The sequence below is a fragment of the Ptychodera flava genome, chromosome 14 (genome assembly GCF_041260155.1).
Source record: "Ptychodera flava strain L36383 chromosome 14, AS_Pfla_20210202, whole genome shotgun sequence".
NCBI classification, from domain to species: Eukaryota; Metazoa; Hemichordata; class Enteropneusta; family Ptychoderidae; genus Ptychodera; species Ptychodera flava.
The window spans coordinates 9535705-9560019 of NC_091941.1; the positions used below are offsets into that span (position 1 = coordinate 9535705).

At 36.0% G+C, this 24315-nt stretch overlaps 1 protein-coding gene across 16 annotated transcripts in view; it reads right to left on the reverse strand.

The window, feature by feature from the left end:
* The window catches only part of LOC139149256 (spectrin beta chain-like), a 91546-nt gene that overhangs the window by 57166 nt on the left and 10065 nt on the right, over positions 1–24315 (reverse strand). For 8 of the 16 annotated variants that reach the window (XM_070720883.1, XM_070720886.1, XM_070720882.1 and 5 more), the window contains 12 exons: positions 18536–18665; positions 17541–17708; positions 10197–10322; positions 9050–9114; positions 8680–8760; positions 7901–8016; positions 7103–7215; positions 6428–6615; positions 5816–6044; positions 4905–5036; positions 1392–1613; positions 488–499 (listed from right to left, as the gene is read on the reverse strand). In XM_070720883.1, coding sequence (XP_070576984.1) covers positions 488–499; positions 1392–1613; positions 4905–5036; positions 5816–6044; positions 6428–6615; positions 7103–7215; positions 7901–8016; positions 8680–8760; positions 9050–9114; positions 10197–10322; positions 17541–17708; positions 18536–18652 — 1569 coding nt within the window. In that variant the 5' untranslated portion in view covers positions 18653–18665. Of the gene's footprint in view, positions 1–487; positions 500–1391; positions 1614–4904; positions 5037–5815; positions 6045–6427; positions 6616–7102; positions 7216–7900; positions 8017–8679; positions 8761–9049; positions 9115–10196; positions 10323–17540; positions 17709–18535; positions 18666–19826; positions 19962–21685; positions 21824–24315 lie in introns of those variants that run through there. The other 8 variants (XM_070720890.1, XM_070720889.1, XM_070720888.1 and 5 more) reach the window with 3 other exon arrangements.

Here is a 24315-nt window from a genome sequence, read left to right on the forward strand (position 1 = left end):
CTAGTTTTAGTACACAGTTCAGTGTTGTTTTCATCAGCACTGTACGTCAAATGGTGGCAAAGTCTATAGCTCAGCTGTTTTACAGCTTACGGCAGGTCTTAAATTACCTTTCTACAATGTTTCCCCCTTTGTACAATAATTTAAATGAAACCACTTACATGTAAAAATGTTACAGATTACATTTTCAGGAAAGTTAGTTTCATTTAATGTTCACTTTGAATACACACAGGGTTTGTCATTTTCACAGTGTTCTACAGAACCCCCAGGTATTGAAACTAGCATTTTCTTTGAAACACAGCAGTGTCCAGATGGATTATACAAACCATGAGCAGCACATGACAGGCAGTGGCAGGTACAACATACAGACTGTACTAGCCTAGATGAGCATACACGTAGCAGGCATAAGGTAGAACTTACAACAGAGTGAACTCACAAAGAAAGAGAAAGATCTGCGAGACAGACTTATTGGGAAAGCTATAACACCAACCTTCATTTTATCCTAGTATAGAATGGAAGGATGAGTCAGTGAAAAAGAACATATTTCATATTAAATCACAAAGTATACATTTTTAAAACAGAAAATCTACTGTTTTGACTCCTAGATGCAAGGTGTGCAGCAATGAAAAAAAAAGACATATTTATTATCATATGTCAAAACTGTGGGAAGTGATCTGATTGTGAACGGGAAATGTAAAGAATGAAAACATAGAGATGTAGTGTTGACATAGCGCTTCAAAAGTACACATAGAAATTGAAAATTGAGAGTATCTTGTGAAATAAGTGACTGTGATGTGGGATAAATATCTGCTTCCTAGCATCTGGAGGGCTGTATTTGTCGACCAGAGTAGTAACGGTGAAAGGAAAGAAAACACAAATGTGTATGACTAATAACAGCAAATTGGAAACACGCTTCTTAATGGGATACTGTCACCTGTTCCAATTTTGCCACAGTTACCATGGAAAGAGAAAATCTAACCAATCACAGATTTTAAGCGGGTGGCCGCTTTTTAAAAACAGCGCCCTCACATGGGCATTTTGAATACCAAGGAACGCCCCTTTGACCATATATGGGCATATTTAGATTATAGGTGACTGGAAACCTTCTTAATGTGGGATGAAAAAACAGAAAATAATGCCACTATATGCACTACATTTACAATGAACAGAATGCTCCACTGCAATATATCAAAGTAAAGAGAGAGGTGTTTACTGAAATCTTTTCACTCAAGTGAGTTTAAGAAAGACACACATGTTCTAGCTATTACTATTAGCTATTAAAAGGTGTAAACACTTTCTTCCCATATTCAACATCAAAATCATATTGAACAGAAAAAGCTTTACCATAAAATCTGACTTTCTTTCATGGTGTGTCATCTGGATTTTATACTTACCTCAATTTCTTTGATTTCAGCATGGATACTATCAACTTCCCTGAACATTCCGATCAAATCAGATATTCCTTCCAGTTGTTTCTTTCTCTGTTCAAGTTCATCCAGCAAGTTGTTCCAATCAGCTCTGATTTGTTCCTCGGTGGCATGGATGTCTTCTTTGCCATGGTAGTCTTCAACTATCAACTCTTCAGCCATTCTTGCCAAATTATCAAATCTGTCAGTCTGAAGTCAACAGAAGAAGAGTTTTAGGATGTGTAAGACACGTCAAATATCTTTATTGAATCTTTTTTTAACTGTAGACAAGCTAAGATTATACAACAGAAATTCTTCAAACTTGAAAGCTTTTCATTGTTTTTCACAGAAAAATATTCACTCCGAAGTATTTTTACATATTATTTGAATACGAGTTTGAATACCTCACACAGTATGCCCCTGAGCCTTAATTTCTGTAGACATAATAGTGTACACTTTTCTTCTCTGGACAAAAGTTGAACTTAAGCGATATGATGACTTTGAAACACCTTACTCAGGAAATGCTGATGTCCAGACCTACGATAATGTACACTGGTATATCAATTCATAGACTGATGCTAAAAGCCTTTATTTTGGCAAAGGTGAAATCATTTCTTTGTATGAACGTGACATATAAGCTTTCATACCAAACAGATTTAATAGTCTAAGACTGATTTTATTTGAATGCAAGCTGTTGGTAACAATGCCAGATTTTTATTTTTCAACATCCTTTATATAATACTTGTTTTGAGAAAAAAAGAACTTAGATGCCATATTAAAAAAACTCTCACCCTAGCGTCAATGACATGCTGTAGCTCCCATCCTGGACTATTTAGTGTTTGTTCTCTGGTCAGATATTTGAACATGTGTGAAAGGGATAAAGTGCATGAAGTGAAAATACTTAAATGAAATGTACTGGAAACAGTGAAATATGTTTAATGTAATTATTCAGAATATAAAATGGAAAAAATACAGAATTAGATATATCGAATACTGTGATACAACCATTAACTCAACAAGTCATTTACAATGACATAGTCCCCACTTGTAATAGGAGTATTAGTCTTGATGGGGCAGGAAAATGTGGTCATTAAGAAGTATCACTGGAGTGTATATGTTGAGATCTATGGGCACATAGGTCTATGTCGTTGTTCTCAATTTGAAACACATGAGGCATGTCTAAGTTATGGTTCTAAATCGGGAAAAAAGATCAGACCTCTCGCAGTATTGGCCAGCCAAGAAATACATATGCGCATTATAAATGAGGTACAAGATGTGACATCTTAAGGTCTAATATCCTATCAAAATTGCAGGGTGTAGAACTTGTGGTTACTGAAATATGCATATATATGTATAATCAAGGTCAAAGGTCATCGAGGTCACATGACATTTTGAAAAAAAAAATTATATTGCTAATTAATCCCTATATGCCAAAAAATCAGATCTCTAGCTCTATTCGCTTGCCCAGAATTAGATGTGTACATAATTAATGAGGTAAAGCGTGTGTTGTCATAAGGCTCCCATCCTACTAAATACAAAGGACATAGCACTTGTGGTTACTTATTTATTGACATAAACATATATTTTAGGTAAAAGGTCATCGAGATCACATGACAATTGGTCAAAAAATTTCTCTCCTATAGTTATCCCTATATACCAAAAATCAGACATCCAGCTCTATTGGCTCGCACAGAATGAGATATGCACATAATTATTGAGGTACAGTATGTGACGTCATAAGGTGTCTAATCATACCAAACATGAAGGGTGTAGCACTTGTGGTTACCGAGTTATGGAAAAATATGTATATTTGAGGTCAAAGGTCACCGAGGTCACGTGACATTTTGTCAAAAAAATTGTTTTGCTAAGTTATCCCTATATACCAAAAATCGGACCTCTAGCTCTATTGGCTCGCTCAAAATTAGATATGCGCATAAGTAATGAGGTACAATATGTGGCGTCATAAGGTGTCCCATCATACCATACATGAAGGCTGTAGCACTTGTGGTTACTGAGTTATGGACAAATATGTATATTTGAGGTCAAAGGTCACCGAGGTCACGTGACATTTTGTCAAAAAAATTGTTTTGCTAAGTTATCCCTATATACCAAAATCAGACCTCTAGCTCTATTGGCTCGCTCAAAATTAGATATGCGCATAATTAATGAGTACAATATGTGGCGTCATAAGGTGTCCCATCATACCATACATGAAGGCTGTAGCACTTGTGGTTACTGAGTTATGGACAAATATGTATATTTGAGGTCAAAGGTCACCGAGGTCACATGACATTTTGTCAAAAAATTGTTTTGCTAAGTTATCCCTATATACCAAAAATCAGACCTCTAGCTCTATTGGCTCGCTCAAAATTAGATATGTGCATAATAGGCCAAACCCGGAATTTGAATCGACCACGGTACAAACAAAGCCATGTGCGCAAACGCGCATAGACGTACGTGTACGCGTTAGTACACAGTGGGTTGTTTGTACCGGCATCACATGATTATTTGGGCGTACTGAGTCTGTAGAACACAAGCGTCCTTTTTATTCCGGAGTAGAACCATTAATGAGGTACAATTTGTGGCGTCATAAGCTGTCCCATCATACCATATATGAAGGGTGGTAGCACTTGTGGTTACTGAGTTATGGACAAATATGTATATTTGAGATCAAAGGTCATCAAGGTCACATGACATTTTGTCAAAATATCCGAGATATCTGCGTGAACGGATGGACTCACGGATGGACGAACAGAGGGACATGACCCAATCTATAAGCTCACTGGACTTATCCGTGGGGACTAAAAATTGTGTCACTGCATCCTTTTGCAATATGAATACGATGAGAAACTAAATTTTTATTTTTCGTGGCCTTATACATGGGAGTCTATGGAGATCTGCCTTATACATGGGAGTCTATGGACGTGTAAACTAAAAATATGCAAATTTCACCACGATTTGCCCAAATTTGGGAAAGGTCACTCCTATGCACTTCCATACCAAGTTTCAAATCAATCGGACTTGTGGTTTCAGAGCAGGAGATTTTTTGACCAAAATGGGAGAAAATTACAAAAAAATTCATGAAAAATAGCAAGTCCAAGATACTGACCCAAGATGCGCACAATCATTTCATGTCAGCCCAAAGTACTTACATGCTAATTTTTCATGTAATCTGCTCAGTGGTTATTGAGTTTTTTCAATTTTGACTGTTTTTACATTTTTTCACTTAATTTGCATATTTTTGGCAACGACAACTTCATTTGAACAAAATCTCATCTACAGCCCATCATCCATGTACACACCAAATATCAAGATGAAATGTACAGCGGTTTTGGAGTTTTTGATGTTGACGGACAGACATACAGACATACAGACATACAGACATACAGACGTACAGACATACAGACATACAGACATACATACATACAGACATTTCCTAGCCTATAAGAATAGCTTCCATTGCCATATATACATATGGCTATGGGAGCTAAAAACTCTCACCCTAGCATGTACGTCAGCAATGATGGCTTCATGTTTTTTTGTTGCTGCATTGACCGATTCCGCGTCAACTTCTTTGGCAGATTCATTTAAGACTTGACACATATCAGACAACCAAGACTGACGTAGCATAGCCTGACAAAAGGAATATACAGAAACAGAATTACAAGGTGTATCAGGACTACCATATGCAGGATCTCTTTTCTCTTTAATACCAGCAATACTGGTGAGCAAATATTGAAAGCAATAAAAATGACTGAAACTAACTTTATTGATTTTGTACTCTAAAACACAACAGAAAGAACACATATATAATATTACAAAGATAACAATATAGTAGGTAATAATTTTACAATGATACAATACAAGAGATTAATTTTCATGAGCATAGACAAGTTTGGCAGGAAATGTCAATCAAACATTTGAATACAAATAAAATATCTTCATTTAGTTTATTCACCATGGTTGCAAACGAGGACAGTGAAAACCTGTCTACTGAGAATACTTTAAGGACAAGTAGCAATGTCAATGGGATAGGTAAAATTCTATTTAGTCAGTAACTTCCCACCAGAAAAATGGCCTTCAGGTAATACAGGCCTAAAAACAGAAAGTTTTTAACTTTTGCTAGGAAATGTAATTAATTCTCATGATGATCAAATATCAAAATCAGTGGTATCCATGCAATTTTTGAGAAAACAAACAAATTACAAAAAATTTACAAATATTTGAAACACAAAAAGGCAGTTACACCCTATGTTAACTCTATGGGAATAAATAAAACTTTCAAGATTCACAATGGCAGGACAGTGATAATTTCATTCACTCCACAGGCTTCAGAATGAGTCTTCACAAGGATACCTCTTGAACAGAGATGTATCCACCATGACAGTTATCATTGTTTACATTTGCCTTACCTTTCTATCAAATTTCTCAGCAAGTTGTTCCAATCTTTCTTGCCTCATCAGTTCCTCCCTCAGAGCTCTTTCTCTGTCATGTTCAGACTTATCCAATGCTTGCCAAGCTTTCTCAATGTCATTGAGCAATTTACCCTCTGGTGGTACGTATCCTCTCTGTAGGTTCTTAGCTCGGACTTTGGTCTGGATCTCAAAGAACAAAGCTTCAATCTCAGCTTTCTCTTTGTACCTGTCGAAGGATTCAAGAACGGGTTTTGTTTTTGAGATGTTATTGGGAACTTTGCAAACTGGCAGACCTCTTTACATGTTTGGAAAAGAAATAATAATTGTATACAGGCAGGTGTATCTTTCATCCTGTCACAATGTGATCAGCAATGGACAGAACATCACAACATGACAGGGTACTGCTCTATATGTGACAGAGGCAGATTCAAAATAGACCATTACTACAGATAGAAACTTCCTTATCATACTTTCCATGTTTTCTTTCATACCGTAGCATTCAGTGGTATGTGGTATGGGTACTGATGAAGTATGTGAACTGATTAGGGGAATTTTACAAATAGAATTTGCAAGAGCAAACATGATAATGTGTTTTTCCCCAACACTTACTTTGGAGGTTTTTCTTTCGTTCTATACTTATTGAATTTCATCATTTCATTCTGAATTCCATCCAGTGAGTTAGGGAATCTTCTATCATCCAGCTCTTCGATCTTATTCTGAATCCATTCCAGGAGATCTGATGTAAGTTGTTCATATTTGTCTTCATTGCCCTCCACATCCATTAAGTCATGGACAATCTGAGAGAAACATGAATCAAAAACCGTCACAACCTTAACTTTTTCCCTCAAAATAAAAAAATGAATGGGTGTGAAGGAAAGTTTCAGCACAAGAAGTATGTGAAATACATAAACATTTGAACCCAGATTTCTTCAACAATTGTTATGTTTCATATGGCTCTAGAAAGTTTATCTTACAATAGACATTTCATTCAAAAATATACCTCAGAAATTTTCTTCCAAGATTTGCTTTCAGAATGTTCTGAGCCTGAAAAACTGTAAAAGTTAACCACAAACATGAGAAATCAGTGAGAAAAATACATCAAATTTTGTTTTCAAGATACTGTCTGAGGTTCATGAAATTTCATTCAAATGTCAAAGTAGTCTGCATTCAATTATATTCTGTTTGAAATTACATGTAGCATTACATCCACATAATAATTTATCTTTCGCAGCACTTTTTTTACAAATGAAGAAAAATTAATTTTAGACATGAGGATTTCTTTACCTTTCCAATTCTTTTTCCACCTTTCTGTTCAGCTTTCATTTTAGCAAAGCAATGATAATATGCTACTACGTATGTCATGATGGATTTTTCATCTGGTCTGGGAACATCCACATCTACACAATACAAACAAAGTCAAAAAGTTGACATAGCAAAGCTGATGACGCTCCACACTGTTACTAACAGTCCACAAAGAATATTTCACGCATAGCCATCACAGAGGGATTCTGAGTTCAGATAAAACCTCTCTGAATTGTGATTTTACTGAAGTTTACAGCTTGATTATGCGTTTTAATCAGGTGCTTTACAACATCTAGATTAACTAAATATATCGCTAGCAATCTGGTTTCCCACAGTATCATTTATATTTACTTTTTCATGATTATCACATTTCCACTCACTGATGATGATGATTGGTGAAGCAGTGTGATAGTTGCCAGTAAATGACATCAAGTGATTTGCCGAATACTGGGACAAAATAGATGCAGCTATTGATCAAAGAGGTAGGAAAACTGTGAATCGTACCGGTAGTTTCGCCAAACTACAGTTTCAAATGAAATCAAGCCATTACAAGGCAATTTGCTGGTTGCAATTCTTTACTTGTTGGTTGAGAAAACACTGAGCAGTCAGCAAAGAAATCTGGCACAATACAAGAGGAAGGAAAACTGCAATGGCCATCTCGACAACACGGAAATCAGTGAACAGTTAATAACACCAGTGGCAATAGAAATGTCCTACAACGCTTTTACCACTACAAACACGTCTGAACAACTCTCTCTAAATGATGCAGATTGATCTTACCTTCAGCATCAAGCAACCTAGCAATTCCAAGTCTATCCTCTGCCACATCAAATGCATTGTTGAGATTTCCTATATGATCCTTGGGATCAAGTCTGTTATATCTGATCAAATCAGGTCTGTAGTAGAATGGAAGAAAGGAAAAATAAAATTGGTGTGATGATATACTATGTATTGTATTGACAAAAATATGAACAGCAGAGATGAATATTAATATTAATGACTTAAAGTTAATATGACCCTAAATGTAGAAAAATAAACCTATTCCCACATCTTCACTGATTGAATTTTAAATTAATAATCACATCAGAATCAAGAAAATTCAGTCTTCATAATAAAGCTATAGAAGCTATATTGAACGGATTAACAGCATTGTCTATCTGACAAAGACAACTGAATTCTACTGAAACAGTTGAACCAAACAAGCCAGAACATAATCTCCACAAAGTATTTAGTGATGTAAGGAAGCAAGTGTTCACAACACAACCTTGGTGATGTGATGCTCATATAAACCAGTACATCACAAATTGTCAAATAGAGACTGTTAAACTTTCACAAGTTATATACCAGGCTGTAGTTTAGAAAATTTTTCACACATTCTCTCTACAACTTACATCATCTTCATACTCGAAAATTGTACACTATGAGCAAATAGCTCACACTGACATTTTATCAATCAAGACATGACAGAAGCTTGTGCAACCAGAATTGTCTTCGTTATTGTTTATGGAGACATACCAAAGGTAAATGTACTTTCAAGACATGAAATATGAAGGTTTTACCTGTGTGCATGTATTAGAGCATTAAAAGCCAATCCATCCCTCCAACTGGATGTAAAGTTTAGAACGTTAACACCCGGGTACCTGAAAAGAAAAGTTAACATGATTGAGTATTGAGAAATTTTTCTTTCTGCTTTCCTTAATTCATAAACAGTTTCTTCTCTGGCAGATGAGTAACATTAGGAGAGGATTAAATAGCCTTCGACTGACATATTATGACACATTTCCAATTCAGGATCTTTTGCCATCCCTGGCTGTACAAGTCTGAACAAGCTAACCTGTGCACAGAATCCCTCACCAACTTTCAACAGTGTTTTATAGTCTGAGGAGCATAAAATCATTTTATCTTTTCCAACATGGCTTCTGGACTTACCCAGCAGTCTTCCTTTGACACCATAGCAACAATGAGTCTTTAGCTGACCTAGAACGAGCACTTTCCTGTTCAAATGAAATAAAATTTACATCTTATCACAATCATGCTGTTTGGTTGCAACATTTTACAATGACCTACACCCACCCTACCCCCTCTTCCCTCTCATTAGCACAAAATATCCAACTGTTAAAATCACATTAGCAGTTGTATAAATGAGACAGGTATACATAGCACTGGAATGATCGATATTTTGATCGACTTTTGATGCTGCAAAGTATGTTGACCCTTGTCACATTTTTATTTGATTTGGTACACTGTAAATTTAGCCCGTGATATCCATCACTTGTCACGTAGACAGACATACCTAAATATCAGATGACCATGATTTGTGTTGACATAACACAGGGTTGAATTGAATGAATGTGAGATAACATACAAAGGTAGCAAACAAAACATCATAAATAATAGGAGAGATAGCATGTAAAGTGTCAATCAAAAACGAATGTCTAAGTTTAACTGTAAGTTTTGAAAAGCTAGTAAGCTTTATCATGTATGATGTCAAAAGTTACAAATGGTAACTTTCTGGCAAGAAACTTTATTTCTAATTGAGAATACTGTCACAGTGTCTAATGTAATTTGTACAAAATCACCATGCTGAGCATTTCAAAGTATCACTTGTCACTGTTTTCTTGTCACTGTCACTTGTTTAGAAATGAATATGCACAATATACAATTAATATCAATTTATCATTAGTAACAATACAGATAGCAGCGCACAAACACACTTTTGATATTTTGAACCATTTCAAGGTATAGTATTGTAAAGTCGTTGCAATATTTTCATTACTTTAGTTCCAGGGAACCAAGTACATATTTTATCATCTCCCCAAAGAATATTGCTGGTCTAACTACAAAGTATTAGTTTTGCAAACATGATGCATAATGTGAAGTACACAATGCTATTATTAAGAATTGAATTCTAACAGACCAGAATTCACTTTTCATGATAATTATAAACATTGTGGATTGTGTTGACATGCTTGCAGGAGTGGAACAAATTTAACAACAGAACATGATAATAATAAAAGACACATTAAAAGTTACAGCTGATGAAGCTTTGATATTCTGCCTGGTAAAATGAACTTACCTCATCATCATCATCAAGTTCAACTTCTTGAATTTGGAATCTCAAAATGATGGTCCAGATCAAACCTAGGATAAGTATAGGATTGCCATCACAAATGTCTTCAGCACCAATACTTTCCAATCGCACCTGAAAAGATGTAGGAATTATTTTGAATATTACGGTACATTGACATTAAAAGCCTTTCATACAAATTCTTTCATAAAAATTCCATTTTATCATCAAATTCTGTAACAGAGGTCAAATGTCACCATCACCTCTGTTACAGAATTCATGATGACACAGAATTTGTTTGAAAGACTTTCCTCGCTGTATCAACACTGAGACATGTCATCCTTGACTCACCATTGCTTCTGAACACTCACCTAAGGTGTAAGTACAGTGCAAATTTACACAGATTATTGATTAATCCCGAGATACTGTTGATGACAAATGCTACTAGTTTTGAACAACAGAAGTAACCTGGCCTATCATGTGCCCTTGTGATATGACCTCAATGGTTCAAAATTTATAAAAAGATTAAATTTCATGATTTTTTTTATCCTCTTCCAGTCATCAAAAACTTTCCTTGATTGACACACACAAAAAACTTTGCAGTGAAAGCTGTCACATATTTGAACTCCTGTGGAGTAAGGACAACCACTCAGGCCTGACACCATAAAATTCCGAACTGAATAACAGTTTCAATAATAAAGGACACTTGGAACATCCCTGATAGCATCCTCTAATGGACAGAATTTACTGAACCCAATAAACACATTGTAATCTTAACCTCATCATCACTTGAGCACAGACCAAACAAAGCCTCAACACCCAAGAAAACACACACATCGTGAAATCGAAGTAATCAAAGTATTCGAACAATGCTTTTGAATTACATGGCAGTTTGGAATGTCATGTTATAAAACAAGGACACCTAAGTCATCATTCTCCATGAATTTCCTGTGCATTGTACTTCTTATCTTCAATGAAGTTAGATCTCTGTAGGCGTGTGCCCAGTATGAACTTTGTCACAACAGTATGTGTATTGAAAATTTGCTTTTTAAATTAAGCTGATTTCTGTGGAACATGGACTTCTTCAAAACCTTTAAGTTTCAAGTACCCTCTGCTATCATAAGACCAGCCCTAGTGACTTGGTCGAAAATTCAAGACAGTAACACTCACTGTCACCATATAATTTGCACTATTTCGTTTATTGTTCAACAATGAACATTACCATACACAGTCCCACTATAACTTCTGAAATTTCTTCAGATCTATACAAAGTACACTTTGGCCATGGAATTCCTGTGTTATCTTGTTTAAACATACTAGCAGTAACTTAGTAAGATAAGGTGTTTCTATATCAGTGATAATCAAACGGTGGGAGTTGCCCTTGGATGGAATTTGGGTTGAGTTGAATTTGACTAAGTAAGTAAAACGTGGTATCACCTTGATTTGATACAGTGAAGTGATTTCTTCAAACAGAGAACAAGCACTGTAAGGATGCAAAGATTGATTTTTTCACATATAGCCAGCACTTGACAATCGATACTATACAATTTATGAAGTACACAGAATCACATACTGTCAATAAACACCTTATCTCATCTTGCATTTGACACTAAAATACACAAGCAGACAGCATCCTGGTATGTCACCACCTCAATAGCTTGGCAAAATCAACCTTGAACTATCAAAACTTGACAAGTATATTACATATCCGTGAATGTTTGTTGAATTGTAAATGAAATTGACTACAACATTGGTGGACGACTTTTGCCCATATATTAGGAAGAATGGCCTTGAACTTCATACACACATGTACAATGGCTTCTTGCAGGGCTTCTTGCACATGTAATCACAGAGTTATAATTTAAAATTTGACAAGCTTACATTGTGAGCTAAATAAATTATGAGTTGTCATGTTTATCTTGAAAGGATGGGCAAAGCACCCATTTCCTGTCTCAGTCTAGCTAAACTGACCAGGATCAGCCACTAGAGTTCAATTATTTTCAGGTGTGTCATCACACAGGTACAACTTACAATGACGTACAAGTTTAGAGATTTATGAAAGTGGGTCAATGTGACATTCACACAGTTATCTAAAGATATCTACATCAATCAAACTAAAATATGGGTCAGTGTGTGAATTTTGAATGTCAATATTCTGCAGGCAACTTATTATATACACCTAATAGATTATTTACCCAATCATTTTTTAAGAACATGTGACTTTAAGCTGTGAAAGTCATGTGCTCTGTTGGACAAATACAGGGTATTTCAAACCACTTCAGGGTGAGGTACCGTACGCGTACTTAAGAATCAACAGAAGCCATGTGGGCTTAGAAATACACAGGACCTGACACTGTATACACAAGTGACTGCATGAATGCACAGGTATCTACACAGACAGTACAAACCAATGCAATGTTTATAAACTTCAAGGGTTTGTAAGACATAAGCGTATAAACCTCTGTCTGTTTCTATAGGAGCCAGAGACATGTATTGAATACAAATAGGTTTTAAAATTTTAAACAGTTATAGTCATGATGAGATTTCAAGAGAAAAAAAAAATTTCACATGATTTAAATAATGACAAACACTGGAGAGAAAAGTTTGCAAGAGACTGGTATACAATAAGGAATATGTCCCTTTATTACTTTGCACCATATTATGAACACTATCTTATAAGTTTGTAGTGACTGCCTATGGCAAGGTCCCCACCAATCACGCTGACACTTTCACCTCTATGGTAAAGTTGACAATATCTAAATACGTAACAATCTGCACAGATAAGCTGACAAAATTATCCCCTTTCAGTCCAAAAAACAATGACCACGCCTAAGTTTACAGACAAATAAAGTTTGAAGTGCTTGAATATTGTTTGTGAAAGACTGGGTAACTACCAGGTGGCTCTAAACTGGTGGTTAGAATATCACGTCTATTGTGTGGTAAAAGCTGTTGTAGTGTAAATGTAAAGCTAGAACGGAACACTCCAACTCTCTGCTTTGATTGCAAGACTGCAGAGGCATTTCTCTTTTCTTGTGGGATAGGGTTATCATACGCTAACTTTGAATTTTTAATCTGGCACCATGGTCGTAAATAAAATTTATTGAAATTACGTATGACCTGTGCGGTATTTCCATCACAAGTCATTTCTTGCAGATTTGTATGTGCATGTTGCATGTATTTTATCACAATGGAGAATAAAAACAGTGCTAGTCGACGTCTGACATATTTTATTGGGTGATAAAAACTAGTTACCGTACAATATGAGTCAGGCTGATCCATAGTGTTTAAAGTGACTCATTGGAAAAGGCTTGAATCATAAAATTATGAATTCTGTTGGTGAATTTAAGTTCAAGTTTTTAAAAAATTTAATTCTGAAAATTTTTTTTTTTGGTTGTAGATGCATGTCTCAAAAATTTGGCTAAACACATAGTGCACAGTACATTCTTGGGAAGATTATTTGATATACTTTATAATACATTACTTCCTACATACAGTTGATTCTGAAAATTTCATACAGCTATTTCCCCTCTTTGATGTCTAAATTTTAGGTTAAGTTCCCGGTAACTTTAACAAACATTTTTTATTATTAAGTTGACATTTCTCACGTCTAACTTGAATATGGCGACTCAGTCAAATATAGTTGACTAGACGGCAATGACCTTGGTGGTACCCCTGTGAGTTCATGGACTGCCCAGTGTCTGCTTGAGGGCTCTTAAATATTTCAATCAGTATTCTATGTTGTTGAAGTACACACCTCATACCGCAAATTAAAGCCAATCCCACAGTTCCACTTGACCCCTGAATGACCTAATACTCCTTCCCTCCTATGCCCTGAAGTTCCTCTGGTCTCTAATGGCTACAGAGGCACTCATGAAATTCTAACGCATATTCCTAGCCACTTGACTGGCACATAAATGCCAGGTTGCCATTCAACCATTGACACAGTGTTAACTCTTCCCTTTTTTAAGACAAGTCTAAACATCAACATGTCAGAGAAAAATGATTGTGAGCTTTGGTAGACACTTGCAAAACAATTTCAAAAATCCTTAGAGCAGACAGATGGACCAATTACCACTAGAAAATAAAAACAAAATGAGAGTATGAAATGGAGCAGTTTGTATTGACCCTCCTTGACTCATGGAGAGGCTGAGGTATGCTGCGTTTTGTCTGCCATTCAGTTTTGTGAGCATTTTCAGCTGCTATGATAAACCATTGTACAATGCAGGAAACACATCAATATTTGATAGACTTGTTGACTGGATCACTCTGACTTGTACTTCAAGTGAACTAATGATTCCTCTTTCCCACTCTAACATCAGTACTATCAGAGGAGGAGGAGGAGGAATGTTTACGGAACTAGGAGGAAGAATGTCCAACGGAACTATCTGAGAAGAATGCTGACAGCAAAAGTCAAGTGGGAACATGGAATAGTAATATTTTGAAACCTGCCTGGATGTTGGCATTTACATTTACTAATTTGAACAATGATTTCATCACTTTTTTAATGGCTGAACTTACCAACAGATTATAGATATTTTAAGACTGTAATAATTGTTTTTTGTCAATTTTTAATAAAGGCATTGTAATTTTTGGAAATTTTACTAAATATAGAATCACAACACATAGTTGATTGTTTACGGGCATACCATGAAAAGAAGTGAAACCTGAAATAGTTCTGGATTATAAAACTGACAGGTCTACAACATTTTTTGTCTTCCATCCTTATTATACAATCCAGGATAATGAAATCCATGGATTACTTTAATCAATCTATTGGAGTTAGGCTGCAAATTGTCTTACCTTACTGGTTGCATAAATTGAGTTTTTGCTAGGGTAAATTTTAAGCATCATACAACAATACAAATTTTCAAAATCCTAACCAATTCATTGTCTAATCTCAACATTCATGGCAATGAAGACGGGAAAATCGTAGGACACAATTAACTCAACCCTTGACATTAAGAAGCCTTTCACATGAACAGGACAATACCTTTTTGGTATATTTTAAGGGGTCGTCAATTATAAAAGCTGATGCACTAGATTTGTAATTCCTTAGGTTTTGAGTCACCCCTCTTTCAAAACAAAATTCCTTACAGCAAAAGTGGTTTCCGGAAAATTGTGTAGTTTATTATTTATGGAGAATACAAACCAGCCGTGTATGTTGTGCAAAATCTACACACGAATAATCACTCACTTTTTTCAACATATCAAAAAGAGTTGCTTGACCATAAATAGATGTGATTTTCTTCATGGCAGGACACAACAAGTCCAAATCGCAGGAAGTTGCTTCAGAAAGCATCAATTTATCATGATTTCGCCTAGTATAAATGTATCAAGAGGTGTCAAAAAAGACGTGTTTTGTAACTGTGCAACTGTCAAGCTGTTACTCGGGGTCAAGACTTTTAGCCATTTCATGTGTTGGAATTAAAATTTGTTGGAATTTGTTGTGGTTTCACTATCTGAATTTTTACATTGTTTTTTCAGTTACAACAGAGTCCTTAATGCAATTTTGACGCTCTCATAACAAATTGGGGTCTCGCCCACTCCCCCCCCCCCCCCCAATGTAAGGAATTATGTTTCTATTGTGTCAGCTTTTATGATTGTGAAAGAACAACCACCTACGATATGAAACTACAAAGGCATCTTTACTGACCAAAATTCATTGAATCAATCACTTGATCACAGTTTGACCAGTATGACCTGTAATAAATTTAGACTCAGGGCGTTTCTGGACAACACTTAATACCTTTGATCTGAAATTTGGATCCTGACTGCAGGACAGGTCACTAATTCATCTGTTCCACATGACAACACAACTATGTGTGGATTTAATTTAGAACAGATCACTAAGCCAATGTGCACTCTTATGATGTAATCACTGATTAAGAAGACTGAAAACTACCTGCACATCTCAAACATTTGCAACATTTCTATCTAGAAGACATGTCATTTGATTGTGTGTTACGTAATGATTATTTATTGCATGTTTGTGCAGAAAAAATATTAGTATTCAAGTGAGTTTTAAAAGTAAAGCAACACTGGGCATTGCAAATTCATAAAATTGATGTCTCAACAAAAATGATCATGAACTTGAAGTAATCCTACAATGGCAAATCCATAAATATGGTAGAACGTGCCTCGGGGACAGATATTGGAACTCTCTCTAACTTTTACAATATTTTTTAGTCTACCACTTGTGGGGGCTTATTTTGAAGCTTATGGAATAAATTAAGTTTTCACCAGTTTACTTTTGTGAACATCTATACTTTAATTTTTCCCATGAACGATGGCGACCATTTTGAATTTCAAATATTGGTAAATTTAAAGTAATTTGTTTTCCACAGTACCAAATTTTGCACAATGACCCTTGATTTTTTTCTTGATTCCGTAAGAAAATGGTTTATGGTTTTGTTGAGGAAGGTTTAGTATCAATTTTAGTCTTTCAATTCCGAGGCGCACACCAAAGTATTGAGGGAGTCTGCAACTGAAAATTTAATTTTTTCATTATTTGAATATAGACATACTGTGAAAAATATCCAACAATTTTTGCATCACTACAAATGATTCTATATAAACTGACTTATTACTTGAGACAGATGATGAACATTATCGTAAACCACACACCCCTTTACGGCAACAGCTTGGCGCTACCCAAAAATCATGGAAATCATGCTCTGGCTTGCAAGAATGTGTTTGAAGTGCATATCACTTTAATTACCACAGACCTAGAATATACATGGCAAGTTTGTAGGTTCCTGATAATCCAATCTTGCATGAAGCATATCTGTGTGCCAAATATACCACAGTACAGAAATTCTGAAAGTCAATGGGGGCGAGTTTTAAAACGATACCAGACTTTGTCACAATGGCAAACATGGAAATCTTCCAAGAGAACTTTGAGTTGTCTCATCATTAATGTTGGGTCGAGGTAGTTTACATGTAAGAACTTCCTCATTGCTTCAAATTGACAGAATAAAAACTGCCACTAATAAAAGAAATTTCTAAAAATATTGCCATTCGTCATCGATCAAAACTTTGTAAATATGGGTAGAATGAACAGACAGCCTATAAAGTAAAAGTCTAAATTTTCATCAGGATTATTCAAATAATATGTAGCAGCTATGTATAATTACACTAAACACCAATAAAACTGAATATAATTTTAATAACTTTCTAATTATAAAAATTTGGATGGTAACCTAAATTTTGGTGACTGGGAGACATTTTGGAACTTACCGCACCTTAATAATAATTTGGAATATTAAAGAAGAAACTCGTTTCACTTTCTGGCTTGTTGCACATTTTTGGGGATAAAGGAAATCTCAATTAAATAACTTTGTTGGCATCACTTACCTTTGTTGCGAGGAAATTGAGACATCTATTGAGGTTCTCTATCTTCTGTACTCTGAGAATTCCTCTATTTGGTTTGCCTAATTTTTCACCTGAAATAATTTCTAGAAGTTTCATCAACATTTTGCCATCTTCTAAGTCTGTGTACAGGTTGTTGACATGGAGGTTTGCCTGAAACACAAAGATATTCCAGAAAGTTGCACAGTGGAACTTATGTGTGATCAATTGCCTGGTAGATTTTTGCCTAGGGCCGTTATGCCTGGTTGAGTCTCTCTACCCTAAGGTATTGTTGTAAACATCTTTTATTGTCTTTTGTTTTGGCAGGCATTATGTGGATGTAACAAACAAGATGTAAGGACACCTTGTTTTGGGTCAATCGGAATGATCTATCTGTTCTTGTACCGTGGGAATGGCAAACATAATAGTCTATACCTGTAATTTCTGAACACTCCAAATGATCATCCTATCATTGTCCATTTAGATACAGATACATGCAGTAGAGCATGACATTAAAGAGGCATGGTCTTTTATTCAACATCATTGAACCACCTTATTTTAACAAAATCATTCAATATTTCAGAGTGTAATAATGAGTAGTTCAATGCTTAATGAACAGCAACAGTTTCCGGGAGTGATGCTCCGAATTTTGCATTTTATGACCATTTGTAAATTTGAAAAGAAAAAACTCTAGACGCGTGGAACTTTGATTCACTGGGCAATCTAATTACAAACTTCTGTTTTGTGAAAAGGCTTTAACTTTTGATCAATTTTATGTAATTTGTGTATTACTGCACAATCAAATATTGACTGTTTGTATTAAAATAACCTACTAACAAAAAGTCACCAGCCACTCGTAAGTCATAAGTTTCACATGCTACAAATAAATATTTAGGTAAACTCTGTTCGTTTTTTCTCTTTGATACAAATTGTACGTTGGAAGCACCAGTGGCACAGCATGAACCAAACTACACTTCAAAACAAAACAAATGTTCCTTTACCTTTTCCAAAAATTGGTTCATCCATTTTGTAAAAGTCTTTTTCTGTATTGCCATACGCTCATCTCGAAGGGCTTTAATGCGGTTCACCTCGAACTCGCTTGTCTGCTTGGCAGCCATCTCCCACTCTTCACTGTGACATTTAATGAAGAAACAATAAAAAAGTCATCGTTGATGACACACAAACAGACACATGAGAGGATCACGTTTTCAATATCAGCATAATCATGAGTCACTACTGGGCCATCACTTTTCATCTTGTTTTATTATTTAAACTTCACCAGAAGAATTGAAAATTTATGAAGCATAAAATCATTATCTTTTTTTTATTACAGAACGAGTCCATCAAAAGCTCCGAAATCATAACAATGTGAAATTACAAACTTCCTTCATGGGCTGAGAAATTGCCAACATATTGCCTTAACCATTTTTAGAATTTGAAATTGAGACACACTGACGACTGAACATCCTATCAGAGAAAACACATCCAAGTTAGTAATAACATTTGATATTGGAAGGATCAATTGATGAGAGTTACATGCATGCTGGAGGTAAAAAAAGGGAGGTTAATATTATCAATGTGGCCGGTCAGTTAGAAGGTAAGTAGAATTGTTGGTTGCATGTTAGGTTGATCCTGTAAGGGAATTAAGTCATTCACTGGATTAATATTGGATTCTAGTGATTTATGTGTATTTGGAAGTCGACAAATTAGTATTTACTGTACACAGACAGTGTTGGCTTTTCTAGGAAGGTAAACACCATAAGCCTGTTATAAATCTTCATTGACTCTAATACAGCATTGCCAGCTTGGCTCACATACCTCCCTTTCTGCTATGATCAGCTGACATCCTTGAGTTTAACACAAGAATATGCTGAGTAATACGTAGGTTGAAAGAGTTACATGTAAAAAGTACAGGTCTAATTTGTAGCATGTCAGTGAAAGTAAAACACAAAACTCTAGGGGAAAGGTATATATTGACGTTGTTGATACGAACATCACACACTATTATGACAAAATGTGGGTACAACTAAATGTATGTTGTGGGGCAGGGCACAAAGTCCAAACACCCCTTGAAAACTGTGCCGGGCTACCTCATAAAGACAGACTAGACAGCTTTGAGGCAGTGGATTCACAAATCAGGAGATCATTGCCTGTGGTACTGTGCCATGGAAAATGGGGTCTGATCCATTACAATTTTTAAAAGGCCATGTTGTTGCTGTCAAAGGGAAAGTTGCAAGACAATGCTTCCTTATTGTTAGGGTTAAGAGAGGCAAGGTGGAATGCCTTACATACCTTTCTCTTTGTGCTGACCCAGATAAACAAAGCCCCTCTATTGTATGCTTTGACCTCTTCCAAATATGCTGATGTGGGGTTTGGCGGACTTTCCTTAAATGGGCAAGAATAACACTCCTCAAATGTGGCAGAACAAGTGGTCACTGAGTCTGCAATACCTATTGCCTAGTCACAGCGGCCTAGTCTAGCTGAGCTGTGCTGGCCAAGAGTGTATCAGGGGTTAGGAGATAAGGCCTTCACTGCAGTAGTCCACAGTCATATACAAACTACTTGTCACCATAGGGTGAAGTATTTGATCTCAACGCCAAGTGTATACATGTATGAGGGGATAAAATTGTGTGTACATAACGTGCAGTGCAAACTGTTTTAAGTGCAATGCCAAAAATTACTACAGAGCTCTTGGAAGCACTTGGTTATGCCTGCATGTAAACATGACTCTGGAATGAATTTGTGATGTTTTTTGGAAATGAATTAGTCTAAACATGAACTTGCAACAAAAGCACTGAAAACCCCATTACATCATCAAATTAACATGGAGATTTAAATTCACCGTGAAAGGAAACAAACGTCCCTTTAAATTTTAGTTAGACAATAACACAGGATCATAATTCAAAAATGACTGGGGTTATTTATTGAGCCACATCGCTGTCACACACTAATAATTCACACGACCAGACAAAGTGCACACCTTTTGGCAAACTTTTTTTATGGCCACACATTCCACTTGTTATTGCTCAGGGCAGTTCACATTTTAGTAGAAGGCTAATATTGGACCAGCTGATGTTGTCAGCTTCGGTAACCCTTTATGAGTACTGAGTCCAGGAAAAATTACCTCTCACAAACCAAGTGAAACAGGGATGGATTTATCAAAAATGCGGGAAACAACACTTGATGGGTAAATGCTTGGAAACATTAGCACTTCACTGACTTGGTCCTGACACAGGGTACGCCTTTATAAACATGAGCATATTTACATGACAGTGTGGCACTCTGAAGTTTAAACCAAACAGAAGTTAAAAGATAACACAGGGCAAGACATACATGAAACTCATACGTGCCAATTGTGGAATGCATCAAAAACTAGTGCTGGAGTGTGCAGGCCTCAGCCCTGGGTCTATCATCCATGACAAAATCAGTAAATTAAAGAGTCAAACAATGCCCTACATAGCTACATTAACCTGATATGTAGCGTGCCATGAAAAGACCAAAAATAAAGGCCACTACTGTCAGGAATGCCATGTTTGGGGATTAGCTGTTCTAATATTTCTATTGATTAATATCTTCTTAATGTGTACAGTAAACAATGCTAACATTCTAGGTCGGCCATATGTGCACTATATACATAAACGTAAGCTTGAATCCATGAATCTAAACAGGTGGTTTCAGGCTGAAAGGATCGACACACTTGAATGTAGTATCATGGATGATCAATGACTTCCCTCACAGAAAGCAATCACTCTATTTCCTTCATGTCTTTGAATGACAATCATGGCAGATCCTGGACTTGTGGGTAGCATGGAATGTTTTCTACCGTTTTCCATTTAATTAATCTATCACTGACAGCAGAGGAAAACTCAGTTGGAACTACTCCGGCATTCATTATGTCAAATACCGAAATACCTAGGTATTTCATTTTACAGTTTCCCCTGCATCTGTTCATGACATTTGCAGTGTTTGATGAGAATACCTCACAGCAATGTAAATGAAGTCTCTAGCATCGATGCCCAACATGCTCATAAAGAATCAATATTCATATCAACAATGCATTCCACATTCTCTCTCCAACTTCTGTCTCAAAAATTATTGATATACCTCATTTAAACATGAATGAAGCAGTGGGAATCAGTTTATCTACGTACCGTGGCATTTTGTCGTCCTTTCTGGCTGCAAAATAAAGTACAGTCCCTCTTTTTGCTTGAAAAAACCCTGATCAAACAACGCTGATGCATGCCAGGTTCATCAGAGAATTACGGTATGTTAAGTCACTGATTGGGCTAAGATGCTATCTGGCCCGCTGAACCAATCAAACAGACCCCAATTTGTAGCTTGACATATCAATAATTTAGCCCACTGAGGTCTAGTGAAGTCATATAACATTCAGTTCACACTACTAATGAAGTTCTTTGTTTTGGCACCAGCACCTAGGCTGGTTACAGCATAATTTATTACTGGTACACGTTATACTGTACCAGTAATGAATATTACTCGTACATATGTGCAGTACACCTCAATTTGAAAATAACCCCATTCATATTTAAATTATGTGACAACATGAACTCTGGTCATCATGTTGGGAATTTTTTTTTTAATAATTATTTTTTATAAGTACATCATTCATCACTTGGACAGTACCAGAATCTGTGTAAGGCTTACATAAAATGAGAACCAATATCAGCAGAAATATGCGAGTCAACGTGTCATCGACATGAAGCTACCTGCTTTTTTTGGCAGAAACAAAAAAATGCCTTTCCAGAGAATTGCACGAGAGTACAGCTAAAAAAATATTGTTGAAGCAATAAGGGATTGATGCATTTCATGTGTGTCTGCCTTGACTAGGAAGAGAGAAGCTATATTTGCATTTTATTCGGGAAGAGTAATTGCCAACTGTCAAAGCAAACTAATGCTATGAATCAGAAACTGCACACAGTGACAAAGCTAACCTGTACTTCAACCATCAACTACATTAATACTATGGGAGGGAGTGATTATATTCTGTGAATGAAATCATCACACATAATTGTAAACACATTCAGTTTACCCAATGCATGAAAATATCCAGTTTACTCAACAGAGAAAACAACTCACAGCTGTGTCCTCAGAGTAAACTCAGCGTCAAAGGGACATGTCACATTAACATTTCACCTCAGACCACACCCATATCAAGTGTGACTTGATTCAAATATTGTATGAGCCACATTACACACACACGCTGTTCAACAGCTACAAATTTGAATGCATTTTCAGTGCAAGAGACGAACCCTGGCTTGCGATCAGGAGCAACAGAGCCAACTCAATGCCATGGGATTATCTGTATCAGGGCACATCTTAGAATAAATTCAGCCTCCATAAATTTAACAAAAATATCACTGGATAAATTACACTCAGATGCAAATGTACTTCGTGGTGAACACAAGAACAAGACAACATGCATATATGTTTGATGATGGTGGATGTCTGAACTGAACTATACCCATCTACAGGATGAAATATTAAGGGGACAAAGACATGCCACATCATGCACTATAACTCACATCAAATTTTATAGCATGATTTACTATTATAAATATACAGTATGCATATTTAATGCAAAATCCTGTGGCTCCAGTCATGCAGCTATTTTTTTTCGATAAAGACAATATTCGTCAATCCTGATGATAACATAAAGTAATATGCTGATAGAAATTGAAGATAAGTCTGAACAAATGAAAATAAAGAGAGTATTAAACTGATAATTGTGTGATTTATCACTGGACATTTGCATGCACCCATGCAACGGAAATATTCATAAGCCGTACAAACACATCTCTATAATGACTGTTATAGCACTAAGTAGAGTGCTTATTTTCACAAACACTCTCGCCAAGGAACATTCAATATTACAGTTGAGTTTCCTGTCATTCTGTCCCTATTGCTATGTGCTTCCTGCATTGGTGTTTAATAATTCAATACTGGCCTGGGAGATGTAAATTTGACCTTGAGTGGTTTACCACAGGTTCACTTTGGATGAATTCGAGATGACCAAGCGGCCAATTACCATGAGTCTGCCACATGTATGCTCCACAATGCACGTTGAAATGCTCCACAATGCACGTTGAAAACCTTTGGTCCGTCAAAACTCACATTGGACAGAATCAAAAATAGCGTTGACAGAGTAAGGATAAATTACTAAATTAAGAAGTGTTGTGATACTGTATCTGATAGAGACTAAAAAGTACGTCACATCAACCAAAACACCACGGTATTGATAACGTTGATGGAATCTGTTCCTCTCATCTGCAACAGTGGGTGGGCTTCTAATTTTCTAAAATAAAATATCACATTGTACTGTGACCCAATAAATGAGCTCAGCTGCCTAAATACATGAGCTCAGCAGCCAGAATTTCTTGTATTAAATTTCTTTTTTCATAAATTGCTGACTTTCCTCATGTCCCTATACACGTACATGTCAATTGACCAAACTGCCCCAGGAATAGATATCATATATCATTCTTTCCAGTTTGCAATTTCTATTTTCAATTTCTTTTAATGGGAGACAGACAAAATATATATTAAAATTCTATTAGACCCGAGAATAACCGCTGTTCTGATGATGGGAGAATGTTTCACAGTTTAAAGTCAATGCTTTTAACGTTATTTGAAAAGGGAATAGTATCATGCAAAGCTGTCATTTTGTACACGGCCATTCCACAATGCAAATCCCAATTACTTAATGCCTTTGACTTACTGCATGCCCTGGACTTATTGCAGAGTACACCATTTGTACACTGTT